The 17212-nt window shown below is 44.1% G+C and overlaps 1 protein-coding gene and 1 long non-coding RNA gene across 10 annotated transcripts in view; one reads left to right on the forward strand and one right to left on the reverse strand.

Annotated features, from left to right (window-relative positions):
- Positions 1-807: 807 nt before the first annotated feature.
- LOC117098354 lies at positions 808-16651 on the reverse strand. Of its 3 annotated transcripts, none has more exons than XR_004443359.1 (3): positions 16336-16649; positions 9804-10031; positions 808-852 (listed from the first exon to the last, which is right to left on the reverse strand). It is a non-coding gene; the product is annotated as an uncharacterized LOC117098354 (long non-coding RNA). The 3 variants fall into 3 exon arrangements; XR_004443358.1 differs by lacking the exon at positions 808-852 and adding an exon at positions 2378-2415; XR_004443357.1 differs by lacking the exon at positions 808-852 and having other exon boundaries at positions 9745-10031; positions 16336-16651.
- AUH (AU RNA binding methylglutaconyl-CoA hydratase) overlaps positions 16585-17212 on the forward strand; it is a 145452-nt gene continuing 144824 nt past the window's right edge. For 2 of the 7 annotated variants that reach the window (XM_033236809.1, XM_033236803.1), the window contains exon 1: positions 16586-16927. Coding sequence is in view for 6 of the 7 variants with exons in the window: in XM_033236803.1 (XP_033092694.1) it covers positions 16666-16927 (262 nt within the window). In the remaining variant the exon portion in view is untranslated. Of the gene's footprint in view, positions 16928-17212 lie in introns of all 7 variants that reach the window. The other 5 variants (XM_033236801.1, XM_033236804.1, XM_033236805.1 and 2 more) reach the window with 3 other exon arrangements.

Below are 17212 nucleotides of genomic sequence, written 5' to 3' on the forward strand. Positions count from 1 at the left end.
TCTGTATTTACTCAGTGGTATCTACTATGAAATGGGTTGGGCTCTTATCAACTCCAGGAAATGACCAGGAGCCTGATAGTGATTTAAGAGAAACATCTGGTTCCTTTTATTAAATGTGGAGATAGAAATCAAGATAAAATCTTATCATTGGAATGTTGCTTGTGTTTCATTATCCTGGCTACTGATAATAAATGAAGTTCCAGAGTGCTGTTCTTGCTCAATAATTCAGAGAAGATTACCCAGAACAGCAGTTTTATGCATTTCGTGGCCAGAAGAGCCCTAGTTGTTGGAAACAGCTTCTCAGGCAGCCTTTCTTCTTGTTCTGCTGAGACACTGATACCTTGGGTGCTTGGAGCTGCAGGAACTATTGGATTAGTCATTTCTGCCCTTCAAGGGACCCTAAGTAGGTTGCACAAATACCAAATACCAGTTTCTGGGGGCACCATAACATGAAAATGACCAGAAGTGCTGTTCATAAGACAAAAGTCACTTATTGTCTATATGCATTGATGGGCAAATAGCATTTTCCAACTGTAAAATTTCAAATAATTTTTAGGTACTTCAGAAAGAGAATATAGCTTAGAAGAATGCAATTTAGTAACAATTACTTTTAAATGTCTACATGTACTGTACATAAAATAAAAGACCTGAAGAATCTGCCGCTCCTAACAACACTTTAATACAATGTGTATTAGTCCGTTTTCACACTACTGATAAAGACATACCAGAGACTAGGGAATTTACAAAAGAAAGAGGTTTATTGGACTCACAGTTCCACGTGGCTGGGGAGGCCTCAGAATCATGGCAGAAGGTGAAAGGCAAGGAGGAGCAAGTCACATCTTATGTGGATGGCTGCAGCAAAGAGAGAGAGAGAGCTTGTGTAGGGAAACTCCCATTTTTTAAAACCATCAGACCTCATGAGACCAATTCACTATCACAAGAACAGCATGGAAAAGACCCAACCCCATGATTCAATTACCTCCCAACGGGTCCCTCCCATGACACATGGGAACTGTTGGGTGTTACAATTCAAGATGAGATTTGGGTGGGGACACAACCAAACCATATCACAATAGTTCTCAGCCTCGGCTATACATTGAAATCGTCTGGGGAGCTTTTAAAAACCCCAATGTATAGGTAGGTGAAGTGGCTCATGCCTGTAATCCTAGCACTTTGGGAGGCCGAGGTGGGAGAATTGCCTGAGGCCCAGAGTTTAAAACCAACCTGGACAACATAGTGAGACCCCCATCTCCATAAAATTAAAAGAAAAATTAGCTGGCATGGTGGTGTGTGCCTAAAGGCCAGGGCAGGAGGATCACTTGAGTCTAGGAGTTTGAGGCTGCAGTGAACTATGATCCTACCACCAGCCTGAGTGACAGAGAAAAACCCTATCTCTAAGAAAAAAATAAAAACAAAAATAAAAAACAAATAAAAACAGAAAAACACCAATGTCCATGCTGCAGCCTAGACCAATTCAATCAGAATCCCTGAGGGTGGTATCAAAAATTTTTAGAGTCTGGCCCTCCTAGGAGATTCCAATGTATACCCAAGAGTGGCTACTCTAAGAACACAAATTTTATTTTGTCAGTTCTTCTTTCCCTGTTTTCTGCGAGCCTGTAGAAAGGTGCCACATAGCACCCATATGACCAGTGCCTACCTGGGCTCTACCCTAGTGAATCTGAGGTCATTATCCAGCTGTTCAGATTTTCATTTTCCTTAAATGAGATTCAGAGGAATGTTTTAACTTTAAGTGTTGTCATTTGACTCATGAAATCCACTGAAGAATGATGTGTTTAAAAAAACACAACTAAAGAAATGATGTTTTAACTAATCTACCAGAATTGGTACGACAGTAACAGATTAATACTACCTGCTCTGCAATTCTAATTTAAAAGCCAAATGCTAAGTCTTTAAAATTGGGCCGTAATTTTTGGAGAGTTTGGTCCTAGTTCTGGTTGACCTCATGGAAAACCACAGATCTTAGTTTTATTTTAACAGAATGAACAAATGCAGTGTTTTACATGGACACAAAGAAGGGAACAACAGGCACTGGGGCCCACTGTGGGTGGAGACAGAGGATAGAAAACCTACATACTGAGTACTGTGTTTATTATCTGGATGATGAAATAATCTGGGCCAGGCGTAGTTGCTCACGCCTGTGATCTCAGCACTTTGGGAGGCCAAGGTGGGCGGATCACTTGAGGTCAGGAGTTTGAAAGAAGCCTGGCCAACATGGTGAAACCCCCTCTGTACTAAAAATTTTAAAAAATTAGCCAGGCATGGTGACGGGTGCCTGTAATCCCAGCTACTCAGGAGGCTGAGGCAGGAGAAGCACTTGAACCCAGAGACGGAGGTTGCAGTGAGCAGAGATTGTGCCACTGCACTTCAGCCTGGGCGACACAGCAAGATTCCATCCTGAAAAAAAAAAAAAAGAAAAAAAAGAGAGAAGAAAATCATCTGTACAGCCAACTCATGTGACATGCAATTGACCTATGTAACACACCTGCACATGTACCCCTGACCCTAAAATAAACATTTTAAAAATGCAGTATTTTAGACCATCTAATTTGTGCCAGGCATTGTGGCAGACCGCGGGGACACGATGGCATGTAAGATGCACAAAGCCACTGTTCTCATGGTTCTGATCACTTAGCAGTAATGAGGTGTGAATTCTGAGAATACGCATAAAAGCCACAAACATTCTTCAACATAATTGAGAAATCCATCCTAACCTACGGACTTGAAAAAGAAGAGCACTTAGCCCCAGTTGTCAAAACTTAACATGTTGGCTCTAGATTATACTTTCCCTTACAGTAGATCACATATGTACTTCCCAGAAGCCGATACCACTGATAAATAATTAGAAAAAGCAACAAGCATTTTCCCAAGCAAGATTCAAATTATACCAAATGCCCCCACTTAGGCATAATTTTCTCTAGTAGCACCTCAGTGATGTGCTTGTTAAAAATATATACTCTTTATTTTATATTTAACAGGAAATGAAGTCAGCTTTGTCTTCAGGGCTAAATAAGCCTTTTGGCTCTAAAGGCCAACATATTCCTGGGCGTTCGCTGGGTTACAACAGAGTATGACTGAGTTGAAACAAGCCACAAGGATTTCTGAGCTGTTCCCCCTTTACCTGGGGCTCTACACCACAAAACACCTAATACTTGGAGCTGACGTCTCTATGGTTTCAAAAAATAATTTGCTTGATAGGTTTGATATTCTTAGGTTTTTCTCCCCTTTTTCTTCTGTTTCTCTTTCAAAGTGGTTATTATTTCAAGCAAAATTTTGACAGTCTCCCTTTTCCCTTGAACTGCAACTGTAGACTACCTCTTTCTTAGAAAAATAAAAGTCAGGGCCCGGCACAGTGGCTCACAGCTGTAATCCCAGCACTTTGGGAGGCCGAGGTGGGTGGATCACCTGAAGGTCAGGACTTCAAGACCAGCCTGGCCAACATGGTGAAACCCGTCTCTACTAAAAATACAAAAAATTAGCCGGGCGTGGTGGGGGGCACCTGTAATCCCAGCTACTTGGAAGGCTGAGGCAGGAGAATCACTTGAACCCGGGAGGCAGAGGCTGCAGTGAGCTGAGATCACAGCTCTGCAGCTCAGCCTGGGCAACAAGAGTGAAACTCCATCTAAAAAAAAAAAAAGAAAAGAAAAAAGTCAGGCTCCCACATGGCAGGTCCTCTGCATCAACCTCCTGGGTGGTAGCCACTCAGGAAGGTGGCACAGGACCAATATGCAAGAGGCACAGGGTGCCCACACTGCTGCTAATTAACAGGGGTTGAAAATCAGGAATTCTTCCTTCCACACCTCCCAAGCCCTAGCTTCATTCAACTAGGTTTTCTAATTTGGAGACAGATAATTACCAAGTGACTTCATATAAGATGACACACATGGAGAGTTTCTACTGGACATCTATAGTAATGTTGCTGATAAAATAAGGTCTGACTCACTTCCTGAATTATGTATAAATTCAGTTCCTGAAAATAAACCCAGCATCCTAGGCAGTACACTGCTCTTGATCTGTTGATTGACAAAGGAATTTTCATGAATTGCTGGGGTTGGAAAGAAACGCATCATTCTGGCTTTCTTGGCCCTAGTTCAAAATGTGAATATTCACATGCTACACTACAGGTTGGCAAGCTTTAAATAAGGAATAATTTGAAAATATTTTGCGGTTTGTATGAAAGAGACTTAATCTTGAGAATGAAAATTCTATAGTGCTTCTTGGTCTTTTGGCGAAGATCAGGTGAAAATGCTATACAAATATATGCTTCTAGACTTTTATTAAATCTCTGAGCCAACTGTCTCCAATTTTTAAAAATCACATCTTCTATCAGTGAAAACATTTTTAGGTACATAATTCCTATATATACACATACACACATACATGTATATATACACACATATGTATACGTATGTATGTATATAAACACATACAAATAAAAGCTATAGGGAGAAGGAAAAATACAAGCAGAAGTCCTAGTGTTTTTTCCTATCCCAATGTATACTGTCTTGGAGTCACTCATCATGCCAAAGTACTATCTTAACGGTGATAATAATAACAACTGAGATGTATTGAATGCATATAGTATGCTGGACTGTACTAAGTATGTTACATATGTGATTTCATTAAATCCTCAAACAAATTACTAGGGTCTGAATGCTTATGTCCCCCAAAAATTCCTGTTTTGAAATCTAATCACTAATGTGATGGTTTTGGATATGGAAACTTTGGGAAGTTATAGGTCAGGAAAGTGAAGCCCTCATGAATTGGGATGAGTGCCCTTATAAAACAGATCCCAGGCCAGACACAGTGGCTGATGCCTGTGATCTCAACACTTTGGAAGGCTGAGGTGGGCTGATTACTTGAGCTCAGGAGCTCAAGACCAGCCTGGGTAACATGGTAAAACACCGTCTCTACCAAAATACCAAAATTAGCTGGGCATGGTGGCACGTAACTGTAGTCCCAGCTCGTCAGGAGGCTTAGGCAGGAAGATAGCGTTTGAGCTCAGGAGATTGAGGCTGCACTAAGCTGACACCGTGCCACTGCACTCCAGCCTGGGCGACAGAGAGAGACGCTATCTCAAAAAAACAAACAAAAAAAGAAAAACATAAAGGAGACCCCACAGAGATGCCCTGCCCCTTCTACCACATGAGGACACAGCTGGGAGGGGCCATGTATGCACCCAAAGTGGGCCCTCAACAGGCAACCAATCTGCTGGCACCTAGATCTTGCACTTGCCAATCTCCAGAACATTGAGAAATACATTTTTTTTGTTTATAAGCCACCAGTCTATGACATTTTGTTAGAGCAGCCTGAATGGACAAAAACACAACTGTACAAAGCAAATAATATTATTTCTCCCCTTTTATAAAGGAAAGTTGCTCAAGGACGCACTACTAACAATTGATTTCATTGAGGCTGACATTTACACGGTTTGAATCCAGAGGTCATGCTTGTAATCACCATTCTCCCAAAGTGATCTGAGTTTCTGCAACATACTTTTTAATTTCACTTCCTTTACTTTAAAAAAATTATCAGATGATAAATGAATGTGGTTGAAAAGATCCAAATGGTTAAAAAGAATAAAGTACAAAAGGAACAGGAAAAGTCTCCCTTTCCTCCTAACTCAAGTTTTTAAGTGATTTGCCAGAAGATCCTAGATATTGTGATGTCAAACACGGGAAGCATTTTTTTTCTCAGAAGTACAGCTAAATTGTCTTTGCCTCATGTTTGGAGTTCTGTTTCTGATAATGACAGAGTGGCTTATATCAGACCAAACCTCCTGAAGGTGACCTCTGGGCAAAATATTAAAAACAACTTTCTGAAGACACTGGAGAGAAAAGAAGAGCAAGAAGATACTGGTTTAAGTTACGCAGATAATCTGGCTTCACATCATTTGAAAGATAGGAACATTGTAATAACCTTTTCTGATAATTGTGGATATTCTTTAATATTACACTAAAATTTGACAACTGGTAATTTCTTAAAGGTTAGTTGCAATGTGGAATCTGAAACTGTATCATAGTCTGTTATATTTCATATTGTATTCTATTAAAATCCATTGTTTTAGATTGTGCTTTGAATGAATAGTTATGTATGTTTTCCCATTTATTCTTTGTAATTCTAAAAGGTGAGCTCTTCATATTCCTACATTACAGATGAATGTTTCAAAATTTGTACAGGCGGGTGGATCACGAGGTCAAAAGTTCAAGACCCGCCTGGCCAACATGGTGAAATTCCATCTCTACTAAAAATACAAAAGTAAGCTGGACGTGGTGGTGCGTGCCTGTAATCCCCGCTACTGGGGAGGCTGAGGCAGGAGAATGGCTTGAACCCAGGAGGCGGAGGTGGCAGTGAGCCGGGATCGTGCCACTGCACTCCAGCCTGGATGACAGAGCAAGACTCCATCTCAGAATAAATAAATAAATAAAATTTGTACAGTAAGGCATATTGATCCTTTCCTTCAAAAAACACATAATCTCATGAGGGCACCAGATAAAAAAACAAAACATATGTATCAGCTATGACTTTGCTACTACAAACCTTTATTTAGCTCGATCCTTTTTATAACAGGCTTGTATTCAGATACTACTAGTATATGAAAATAACAAGAACAAATGTGATTCAAGAACATTTTCTGGCCAGGTGCGGTGGCTCACACCTGTAATACCAGCACTTTGCGAGGCCAAGGAGGGCAGATCACTTGAGGTCAGGAGTTCAAGACCAGCCTGGCCAACATAGTGAAATCCCATCTCTACTAAAAATGCAAAAATTCGCCGGGCATGATAGTGTGTGCTTGTGATGCCAGCTACTCTGGAGGCTGAGGCAGGAGAATTGCTTGAGCCTGGGAGGCGAAGGTTGCAGTGAGCCGAGATTTTGCCACTACACTCCAGCCTGGGCAACAGAGTGAGATTCCATCTCAAAACAAACAAACAAACAAAAAAGAGAACATTTTCTGATAGTGGTAGAGTTGGTTTCTTTTTTTTTTTTTTTTTTTGGAGACAGGGTCTCAGGGTCTCCCTCTGTCATCCTGGCTGGAGCTCAGTGGCCTGATCACAGCTCAGTGCAACCTGGACCTTTCTAGCTCACGCGATCCTCCTGCCTCTACCTCCTGAGTAGCTGGGACCACAGGTGCGTGCCACTATGCCTGGCTAATTTTCTTTTGAGAGATGAGGTCTCATGTTGCCCAGGCTGGCGTCGAACTCCTGAGCTCAGAAGATTCACTGTTCTCGGCGACCCAAAGTGCTAGGATTACAGGCGTGAACTACCGTGTCGGGCCTGGGAGAGTTAGTGTCTAACATACTGCAGACCTGGCCTTTACAAAGCTTGGTGGCTAGTCCCCCAAATGCCCAAGTGATTTTTCTCTGTGATACAAATGGAAAACTACTTTACTCAATGAAACAAGTATGACCCTGATAGTGCAGTACAAAAAGAACAACATGCAAAGTCTTGAGAAGTAGAATCTATTTTGCTGCTATTTTTTTGGTAAATTAATTTCTGGATAGTCACGAATCAAAGAGACAAACCAACTGCACTGTCGTCTGTTGCTTTTTTTTTCTGAAGCTGCTGAAAGCACTAATGATCAGGAGATTAGCTAACCCCTATTCTTTGAGCAAAAGGAAGCATTATTCTATCAGTGCCTCTACTGTCAGTGCCTCGTGCCTAACTATGACAAAGACTTTAATGAGAATAACTGGATGTCCTGGAGAAAAAAGAGAACATGAACAGGGAGGCAGGAAGTTATGACAAAATACCTTGCATAGATTTGCATAAGGTTCTACAGCTTACTAGCTATGTGACCTTTGGTGAATTGCCTTCCTTAATAGGGGGAGACAGGGTGCTTGTGGGCATAAGAGGAGGTGTGGGCTGTTGGCACTATTATCATCCAGGGAGGCTGCCACAGATTTGAGGAGGCTCAGGGATATGGGGGTAGGTCTACAGAACTGGCTACAGGAAACTGAGGAGGAAGAATCCCTTTGTTATAGACTGAGTTGTGACCCTCCAATTCATATGCGGAAGCCATAACCCCCAGTGTAAGTGCCTTTAAAGTGGTAATTAAGGTTAATATATCGCCTTTAAAGTGGTAATTAAGGTTAATTGAGATCATAAGGGTGGGGCCCTCATCTGACAGGAAAGGTGTCCTCTATTTAAAATTAAAATTTAAAATTTCGTTTCAGCGGGTACATGTGCAGTTTTGTTACAAGGGTATATCGCATGATGTTGAGGTTTTGGCTTCTACTGAGCCTATCACCCAGATAGTGAATATGGTACTTCCAATAGGAAGTTTTTCAGCCCTTGCCTCCCTCCCTCCACCTCTTAAGTCCCCAGTGTCTATTGTTTCCATCTCTATGTTCATGTGCACCCAAGATTTAGCTCTCACTTATAAGTGGCAGCATGCAGTGTTTGGTTTTCTGTTTCTGAATTAGTTTGCCTAGGATAATGACCTCCAGCTGCATCCATGATGCTGCAAAGGACACGATTTCATTCTTTTTATGGCTGCGTAGTATTCCGTGGTGTATAGGTGTCACATTTTTCTATTCTGAATAGTGCCGTGATAAACATATGAGTGTATTTTTGGTAGAAGTATTTATTTTCCTTGGGGTATATACCCAGTAATGAGATTACTGGGTCGAAGGGTAGTTCTGTTTTTAGTTCTTTAAGAAACCTCCAAACTGCTCTCCACCATAGCTGAACTAATTTACGTTCTCACCAGCAGTGGATAAGCATTCCCTTTTCTCTGCAGCCTTGCCAACATCTGTTATTTTTGGACTTTTTAATAATAGCCATTCTGACTGGTGTGAGACGGTATCTCACTGTGCAGGGGTCCCCAACGCCCGGGCCACGGACTGGTACTGGTCCACGGCCTGTTAGGAACCAGGCCATACAGCAGGAGGTGAGAGGTGGGTCAGCGAGCTTTACCACCCAAGCCTCGCCTCCTGTCAGATCAGCGCGGGCATGAGATTCTCACAGGAGGCAAACTCTATTGTGAACCGTGCATGCAAGGGATCTAGGTTGAGTGTTCCTTATGTATGAAACTCTAATGCCCGATGATCGGAGGTGGAACAGTTTCACCCCCATTCCCTCCCACCCCCACCCCTGGCCCAGTCCATGGACAAACTGTCTTTCCTGAAACCAGTCACTGATCCCAAAAAAGGTTGGGGACCACTGTCATTGTGGTTTTTATTTGCATTTATTTGATAATTAGTGATATCGAGCATTTTTTCATATGTTGGCTGACTGTATGTCTTCTTTTGAGAAGTGTCTGTTCATCTTCTTTGCCCATTTTTTACTTTTTATTTTTATTTTTTGAGATAGGATCTTGCTCTCAGTCAGGCTGGAGTGCAGTTGCCCGATCTCAGCTCACTGCAACCTCTGCTTCCCAGGCTCAAACAATCCTCCTACTTCAGCCCCCCACCCCAGTAGCTGGGACTGCAGGTGTGTGTCACCATGCCTGGCTAATTTTTATATTTTTAGTAGAGATGGAGTTTTGCCATGTTGTCCAGGCTGGTCTCCCAACTCCTAAGCCCAAGTGGTCTCCTGTCTCAGCCTCCCAAAGTGCTGGGATTATAGGTGTGAGCCACCATGCCTGGCAGTTTTGCCCATTTTTCAATGGGGTTATTTGTTTTATTCTTGTTGATTTGTTTAAGGTCTTCATTGATTCTGGATATTAGGGTTTGCTGGATGCATAGTTTGTAAATATTTCTCCTGTTCTGGAGGGTGACTATACACTCTGTTAATGGTTTCTTTTGCTGTGCAGAAGCTCTGTAATTTAATTAGGTCCCACTTACCAATTTTCGTTTTCCTTGCAATTGCTTTTGAGGACTAAGCCATAAATTCTTTGTCTAGATGGATGTTCAGAAGAGTATTTCCTAGATTTTCTTCTGTGATTGTTATAGTCTGAGGTCTTAAATTTAAGCCTTTATTTCATCTTGAGTTATTTTCCTTGTATATGTTGATAGATGGGGTCCAGTTTCATTCTTCTGCATATGGTTAACCAGTTTTCCCAGCACCATTTACTGAAAAAGGAGTTGGAAAGATGGTCTTATAAGGAGAAGACATACCAGGGATGTGCACGCACAGAGGAAAGGCCATGTGAGAACACAGGAAGAAGATGCCATCTGCAAGCCAAAGAGAGAGACCTCAGAGGGAACCAGCCCTGCTGACACCTTGATCTCGAACTTATAGCTTCCAGAACTTTGAGGAAATAAATGTCTATTGTTTAAACTGTCCAGTGTGTGGTATTTGTTATGGCAGCCCGAGCTGACTGACACACCCTCTTCAGTACCCTTTACTCCATAGAAGGATGGCTTATTTAGAGGAGAGAATAAAATTCTCATCCACTAGACAAGTGCTTAAGCAACAAGGCACAATGAACCCACAGACTATAAACAAGAGGGGGCTAAGACAAAAGATGTCTAGTTATACCCTGATAGAGCAAGTATTCTTTTTACCTGTTTGGAAGGGTAGGAGGGAGATACCACCTACCTTACAACTAAGAGGGTTAAAAGCGATAGGGTGGGCCTCTTGATCTTAGACTTAAAATTTTATGGACAATTCCTATCCTAGACCTGCTGAAAGCAGACAAGAATATCGTATTACGTTATTACAACAGTATATCATTGATTAATATCTGTCCTTACTACTTTAACTACTGTTGGCTTTGTTTATCTTTGACGCCTTCCTCAGGTAGCGCAGAGTATCTGCGTGAATTATTGGAAATTCTTCTGCTTGGGAGTTTGGTCTCTTCTCTCTCATTTAATTATTCAATCATTTATTTGTGTCAGTATGGATTCATGGATATTTATTTTATGTTTTTGGATATCATGCTATGCCACTTTATTTTATTGTTCATCTTGTTCCAGCTGTGGCCACTGGGAACTCTCTCAGTTGGTTCCTGCATCTCTTTGACATATGCCCATCATTTTGGGGTTATTTTGAACACTTTCTTATTTTCTGGCACCACCACATCCTTCAGACTCATCTTGTATATTTCCTGCCCCAGTACTAGAGTTAACTGTTTCTCTAAGAATCAATGGCGAATTCTTTTTTTTACTGGAGGATGGTATTAGAAGCCAAGATCTGACACTAGGTGTGCTCATTGTTTCTGGTGTGTTATTGCTTCTAGTTCATATTAGTTGACAGAGCAGGAGATGTGTGTATACTCAGGTGTGTATATATACTTATCTATAGATGTTTCTATGTGTGTCCATCTATATCTATATTAAACTAAACATGAGTTCACACTGATGTTTCCAGTGCTAACCCCTTATCACACAGATCATCCTGTCCTCCTTCCCTTGCTTATCTGTATTCTGCCATACCAACAGGGAGAAACTGGCTTCTACCATCTGTCATCCATTTACTTAATTGTTCACCGATATCTTTAAAAAATGCTAAATGTTTGTATCAATTACTAGCATGGGTCTCTTCAATGCTCTAACTGTCCCAGGCTAGGCCAGTAGAAACCCTTCTGAGCTGTGGCCTTTCACATTTCTGTCAATCGTGCAGCATCTCAGCGTTTTCTGGCACAAGGAGATATTCTGATCTCACTTAGTGTTTTCCTCTGTCTCAGACACTCAATCAATCATCTCTTCAAGGATCCCAAATCCCATCTCCTGAGTTTTGCAGCAGCTTTATTGAAGTATTATTCACATGCCAAGCAATCCCATTTAACATGTACAAGTAAATGGTTGTTAGTATATTCTCAGAGTTTGTGCAACCATTATACAATCAACTTAGGACATCCTTATCATCCCCAAAAGATGCCATATACCTTTTTGATTTCATCCGCCAGTCTCCCCATCCCTCTCATCCTGAGATGATGAAGGTTTGTATTTTCAGGGCATGGTGCATTAGTTTGTATATGTGCATGTCTGCATGTATACACAATCAGCAACTATGAAATTGTCAGGGGGAAGCAGCAGTATCTGGGAAATCATGACCATGCAGGATCCAATGTAAAGGGTAAAATTTCCAAATGAAATGATAACAGAAGAGCTTGATAAAACTCCCTACTGATGGGGGTCAGAGTAGTGGTGGGGAAGATGAAGCCCTTACAATCAATTAGGAAAAGCAAACAAAAGAAAGTTGTGATTAAGAACTCAGTTTTTCGGAGTACAGTGTTTGAGTTCCAGCTTTGTAATTTATTAGCTATGTAGCTTTCAGTAATTTACACCTCTCTTTACTTGTCTGTATAATGCCTGCTCTTCTCCAGTGGTCATGGAGCTCACAGGAACACATGGTTGCTACCTAAAATGAGACCTATAATACCCTTGGTGTGGGTGGATTGCAGTGTCTGGTCAAGGAGTCTGCAGGGCAGAGTGAGAGAGGGTGTCTTCAAACATACCTTTTCTCTGGGGGTAGTGTCCTTGGGTGAGGCTTACAGGATCCCTTCAAGGCTCTAGAGATTGGATTTTCTGGATTTGACATCCAATCCCTCCATTTGGAGATAAGTACTCAGACTAGGTGGGAAAAGACCTTCTGGAGTGAAAGGCCACCACGGGGCTTATGATATCGTGATATACTAAGAAAGCAATATTTGGTCCTTGTCTTAGTCCACTTTGCACTGCTATAAAATAATACCTGAGGCTGGGTAGTTTCTAAAGAAAGGAGGTTTGTTTGCCTCACAGTTCTGCTGGATGTAGAAGAAGTAGAAGAAGGTCAGGAGATTAGTGAGTGTAGTACTCTGAATACCCCAGCCTTTCCACTCTTTCACTCTCGCCATTTCTTTTTTTTTTTTTTTTTTCCGTGGCACAGTCTTGCTATGTTGCCCAGATTGACCTTGAACCCTGGACTCAAGCAATTCTCCTGCTTCAACCTCCCAGTGCACACCACCACACCTGGCTATACTCTTTTCATTTCAAACAACAAGCCCTACCCACCTTTTCCCAAACTGATACTCATTATTCCTGTTTCATGCTTGACAATCTTTCATTGAAAAGTAGAAAGGAATTCCAGAGGTCATGACATTTTCTTCAGTGCCTTAACATTTATTGAAAGGCTGTTCTCACTAGTGATTAGGAATGTGCATTTCGGCTGGGCCCACTGGCTCACACACATAATCCAGCACTTTGGGAGGCTGAGGCAGAAGTACGGCTTGAGCCCAAGTTCAAAACCAGCCTGGGCAACACAGTGACACCCTTGTTTCTAGTAAAGAAAAAAAAAATTAAAAGATTTTTAAAAAAGAGAAAGAACATGGGCTTTGGGGTCAGACGTATCAGGATTTGAATTCCAGCTCCATGGCTTCCCAGATGCAGGCTTTGGTAAGTAACTCAATCTCAGTTTCCTCATCTATAAAAATGGGGATAGTAATACCAATGTGAAAGTTTCCTGAACATTAAATAAGATATTGAAATGCCTTCTTAAATAGACTGAGAAGGAAGTTGGTAAATGGTAGCTAATATTTCTATGCTGTTCCTATTTCTTTCTTGGTGCCAAGTGTTTTACATACTTATCAACCCAATAAATGGGCATAATTATTCTCATTTTATAGGTGAAGGAACTGAAGATAAAGAGTTCAGCTGAGCACGGTGGCTCATGACTGTAATCTCAGCACTTTGGGAGGTTGAGGCAGGTGGATCACCTGAGGTCAGGAGTTTGAAACAAACCTGGCCAATGTGACAAAACCTTGTTTCTACCAAAAAAAAAAAAAAAAAATACAAAAATTAGCTGGGCATGGTGGTGCGTGCCCATAGTCCCAGCTACTTGGGAGGCTGAGGCAGGAGAATCACTTGAACCCGCGAGGTGAGATCACGCCACTGCCCTCCAGCCTGGGTGACAGAGTGAGACTCTGTCTGAAAAAAAAAGAAGAATTCATAAGGTGAAATAGACATATTAGCTATACTGTAGATGAAGAAGTGGAAGCATGAAGTATTTAAATAACTCATTGATGTCTCAAAGTGGAGCAGTTATAGAGCGGGGATCCAAAGCCATGTCTATCTGATTTGGAATTTGTTAAATTCCTGGTATTTGGCAATTTGCTATTAGTTGTCATTCTTGGCAGATTGTGATAGTCATGGCGATGTTCATTAGTTGCATTAATTTTTAAGAATCAACCTTGGTCACAGACCTGAGATATCTGCATGACTACTGTAAATAAGGACGAGAGTCCCAAATATCACGGAAGGGGATAGTCCTTTGTGTTGCATTTTTTCCATCAGGCTCAATGCCCTTAGAAATAATGGGTGGTCCTTTGTTTTCTTCTATAACCCAAACAATCTATGATTACCTTTCTGCAGTTGTCCTAGTCAATTATCAGTATTATCTGAAGCGATATTATTTTAAATAGCACTGTCAGGAGCTCTGTATAACGGCTTTCTTTAAATTTACAATCTATTGATGAACCAACATAAAGATATCAGAACAATTGGAGACCAATACTAATAAATAGTAATTATATAATTGCAATAATTGCAATGGTTGATCTGCAAATACAGTTCTCAGTTTCCTAGTGTTACGGGACCTCTGGGCTGTCTATTTCCTGGCCAGAAACCTCTGTGGCTGGTAGCTCCTTTGCCAGAGTTCTTGTCCTGTGTCCAGGAAGAATGAGGTATGCAGACAGGTGGAGGGTGAACAAGACAAAGAGGAGTTTTACTGCGCGTTAAAAAAGGAGATTGTAGGCCGGGCACGGTGGCTCAAGCCTGTAATCCCAGCACTTTGGGAGGCCGAGACGGGCGGATCACGAGGTCAGGAGATCGAGACCATCCTGGCTAATACGGTGAAACCCTGTCTCTACTTAAAAAATACAAAAAACTAGCCGGGCGACGAGGCGGGCGCCTGTAGTCCCAGCTACTCGGGAGGCTGAGGCAGGAGAATGGCGTGAACCCGGGAGGCGGAGCTTGCAGTGAGCTGAGATCCGGCCACTGCACTCCAGCCTGGGTGGCAAAGCAAGACTCCGTCTCAAAAAAAAAAAAAAAAAAAAAAAAAAAAAAAAAAAGGAGATTGTAGTGGATAGCTCCTTTCTGTAGGCAGGTCATCCTAACATCTGCCCAGGTCCTAGCAGAGAGGAGGCCCCGGAGAGGGCAGCTCCTTTCTGCAGCTGGTTGTCCTAACATCTGCCCAGCTCCTAACAGAGAGGAGGCCCTGGAGAGGGCAGCTCCTCTCTGAAGCCAGTAGTTCTGACATCTCTGCAAGTCTCTGAAGCTCTCAGCTGAGAGGGTAGCTCCTCTCTGCAGCTGGTTGTCCCATCGCCTGCTCAGCTCTGGCTGAGTTGGGGATTTTATGAGCCTCAGAGGGGAGCAAGTACCTGCTGCTGATTGGTCCAGGGGCAGCCATGGGCAGCCTTGGAAAAGGCACCACAAGTTCCCACTCTAGTTCATGGGGCTGACAGCCTGACCCCCAGTCTTCAGGCCCTCCTTGGTCAGAAGCTGAGGCCTCACTGGGGACCCACACCCTCTGCCCAGGAGTCTGTCTGCCTCTCACTGCCATTCATGGTGCCTGGGTTCAGCCTCAACTTTGCTCCAAGAATGGAGCAGGTGCCAACAGTAGGGAGAAGCCAGGCAGCAGGAGCAGGCACTTTTGAGCCTGCGGTGGCATGCAGGGCCTTCCTGGGCCCCCAAGAGTGCAGGGATACCTGGGGCTGCAGCTGTGGTTTGGGTGGCTGCAGCTGCCCCCAGGAGGGCAGGGCTTCTTCCTGCTCCTGGCCCCTCAATAGCACAGGGAGGCTCAGATCTGCAGCCACACTGTGTGTGGTGCTCCTGCCTGCTCTGTGGAGCAGGAGGCCCCGGTCTGCAGCTGTGCTCAGAGGCACCCAGGGAGCTCCCACCCCAACTCAGAAGGGTTGGGTCTCCTGCTTGTCCCTGGCTCCTGCCAGAGAGCATGCAGCCCTGGCCATGCCTCCCCACTGCAGCAGCAGGCCGTCGGGAGCAGCTGCTGCCATCACTAGTATAGTGAATTCTCATACTTTTATTTTGCCTTGGCATCCATTTTGAATGTTTAACTTTCTCATATGAGAAGCAGGGGTCAATCACCTTTGACACAGTTTCTAGTTCTCTGCTTCTTCCCAGTTCTTCAACGTGATCCATCCAGATATCTGCCTAATGCAACTGCTTCCTGGTGACCATCTCCCTATGGGACAGGTAAATGCAGCCTGCTTGACTCACCCGTCGACCTCCATAACCCACATGGACTGTGTAGATGGGCTCCAGTGACCATCTCACAATGACAGGGTGACTCCATGGATCTTGTGCCTGCTTGCTCTAAACCCACCAATTAGAACTGACAACCTGAGGTCCATAAGTAAGGCAGTGTCCCACGATGGGCTGCCTCACTTTCAGCCAACCTGAGGAGACAAAACTTTTTTTGTTCACTTTTGCATCTTACAGGACCGCAGGACATGGTCCAGGGAGTACGGGGAGACAATTCCCTCCGGATAGTTCTTATAGAAGAGGCTTCCCCGAACTATTCCATAGCCTCGGACACTACTTTCTTTCCTTCTGTGTTGGACAAACCATCCAATCTCGCGCGGAAAATGGGGCAAGGCCTCAGGTCACGGGGCCTCGGCGGCGTGGTGAGGGGCGGGAACACGGTTCCGGAGGGCGGGGCCAGGTCGGAGCGAGGCTGCGGGTCGGGACGCCGTGCGCGTGCGCGCTGCAGGTCGGCGCCGGGCGGGGGCGGAGCGGCAGTCGCAGGCCCACGCCGTAAACAGACAACATGGCGGCCGCGGTGGCGGCGGCACCTGGGGCCTTGGGATCCCTGCATGCTGGCGGTGCTCGCCTGGTGGCCGCTTGCAGTGCGCGGCTGTGCCCGGGGTTGAGGCTGCCCCGCTCGTTGGCAGGCCGGCGGGTGGGCCCGGCGATCTGGGCCCAGGGCTGGGTGCCTGCGGCCGGTGGTCCCGCCCCGAAAAGGGGCTACAGCTCTGAGATGAAGACCGAGGACGAGCTGCGGGTGCGGCACTTGGAGGAGGAGAACCGAGGTGAGGTGCGAACGCGGGGCAGGAGCGGGGCAGGCGCGGGGCAGCTGGCGGCCGCTCGCTCTCAGGACGGGCAAAAGGTGCAGCGTCCGCCGGTAGGACGCGGGGTCGAGGTCGGCCAGGGGCACCGTCCCTCCCCTTCCTCACCTCCCCCCTCACCCAGCGTGGCAGTTTCCTTGTGCACCTATTTCTTGCTTTTAATAACCTAAACGTGTACCGCAGAGCAGCTTACCTGTAAAGTGACCGCATTCAGCGCGGCAAACAGAAGTGCAGCTTACGCCTTCCGCT

Source organism: Trachypithecus francoisi, unplaced genomic scaffold (genome assembly GCF_009764315.1).
Source record: "Trachypithecus francoisi isolate TF-2019V2 unplaced genomic scaffold, Tfra_2.0 Lachesis_group16, whole genome shotgun sequence".
Lineage (NCBI taxonomy): Eukaryota > Metazoa > Chordata > Mammalia > Primates > Cercopithecidae > Trachypithecus > Trachypithecus francoisi.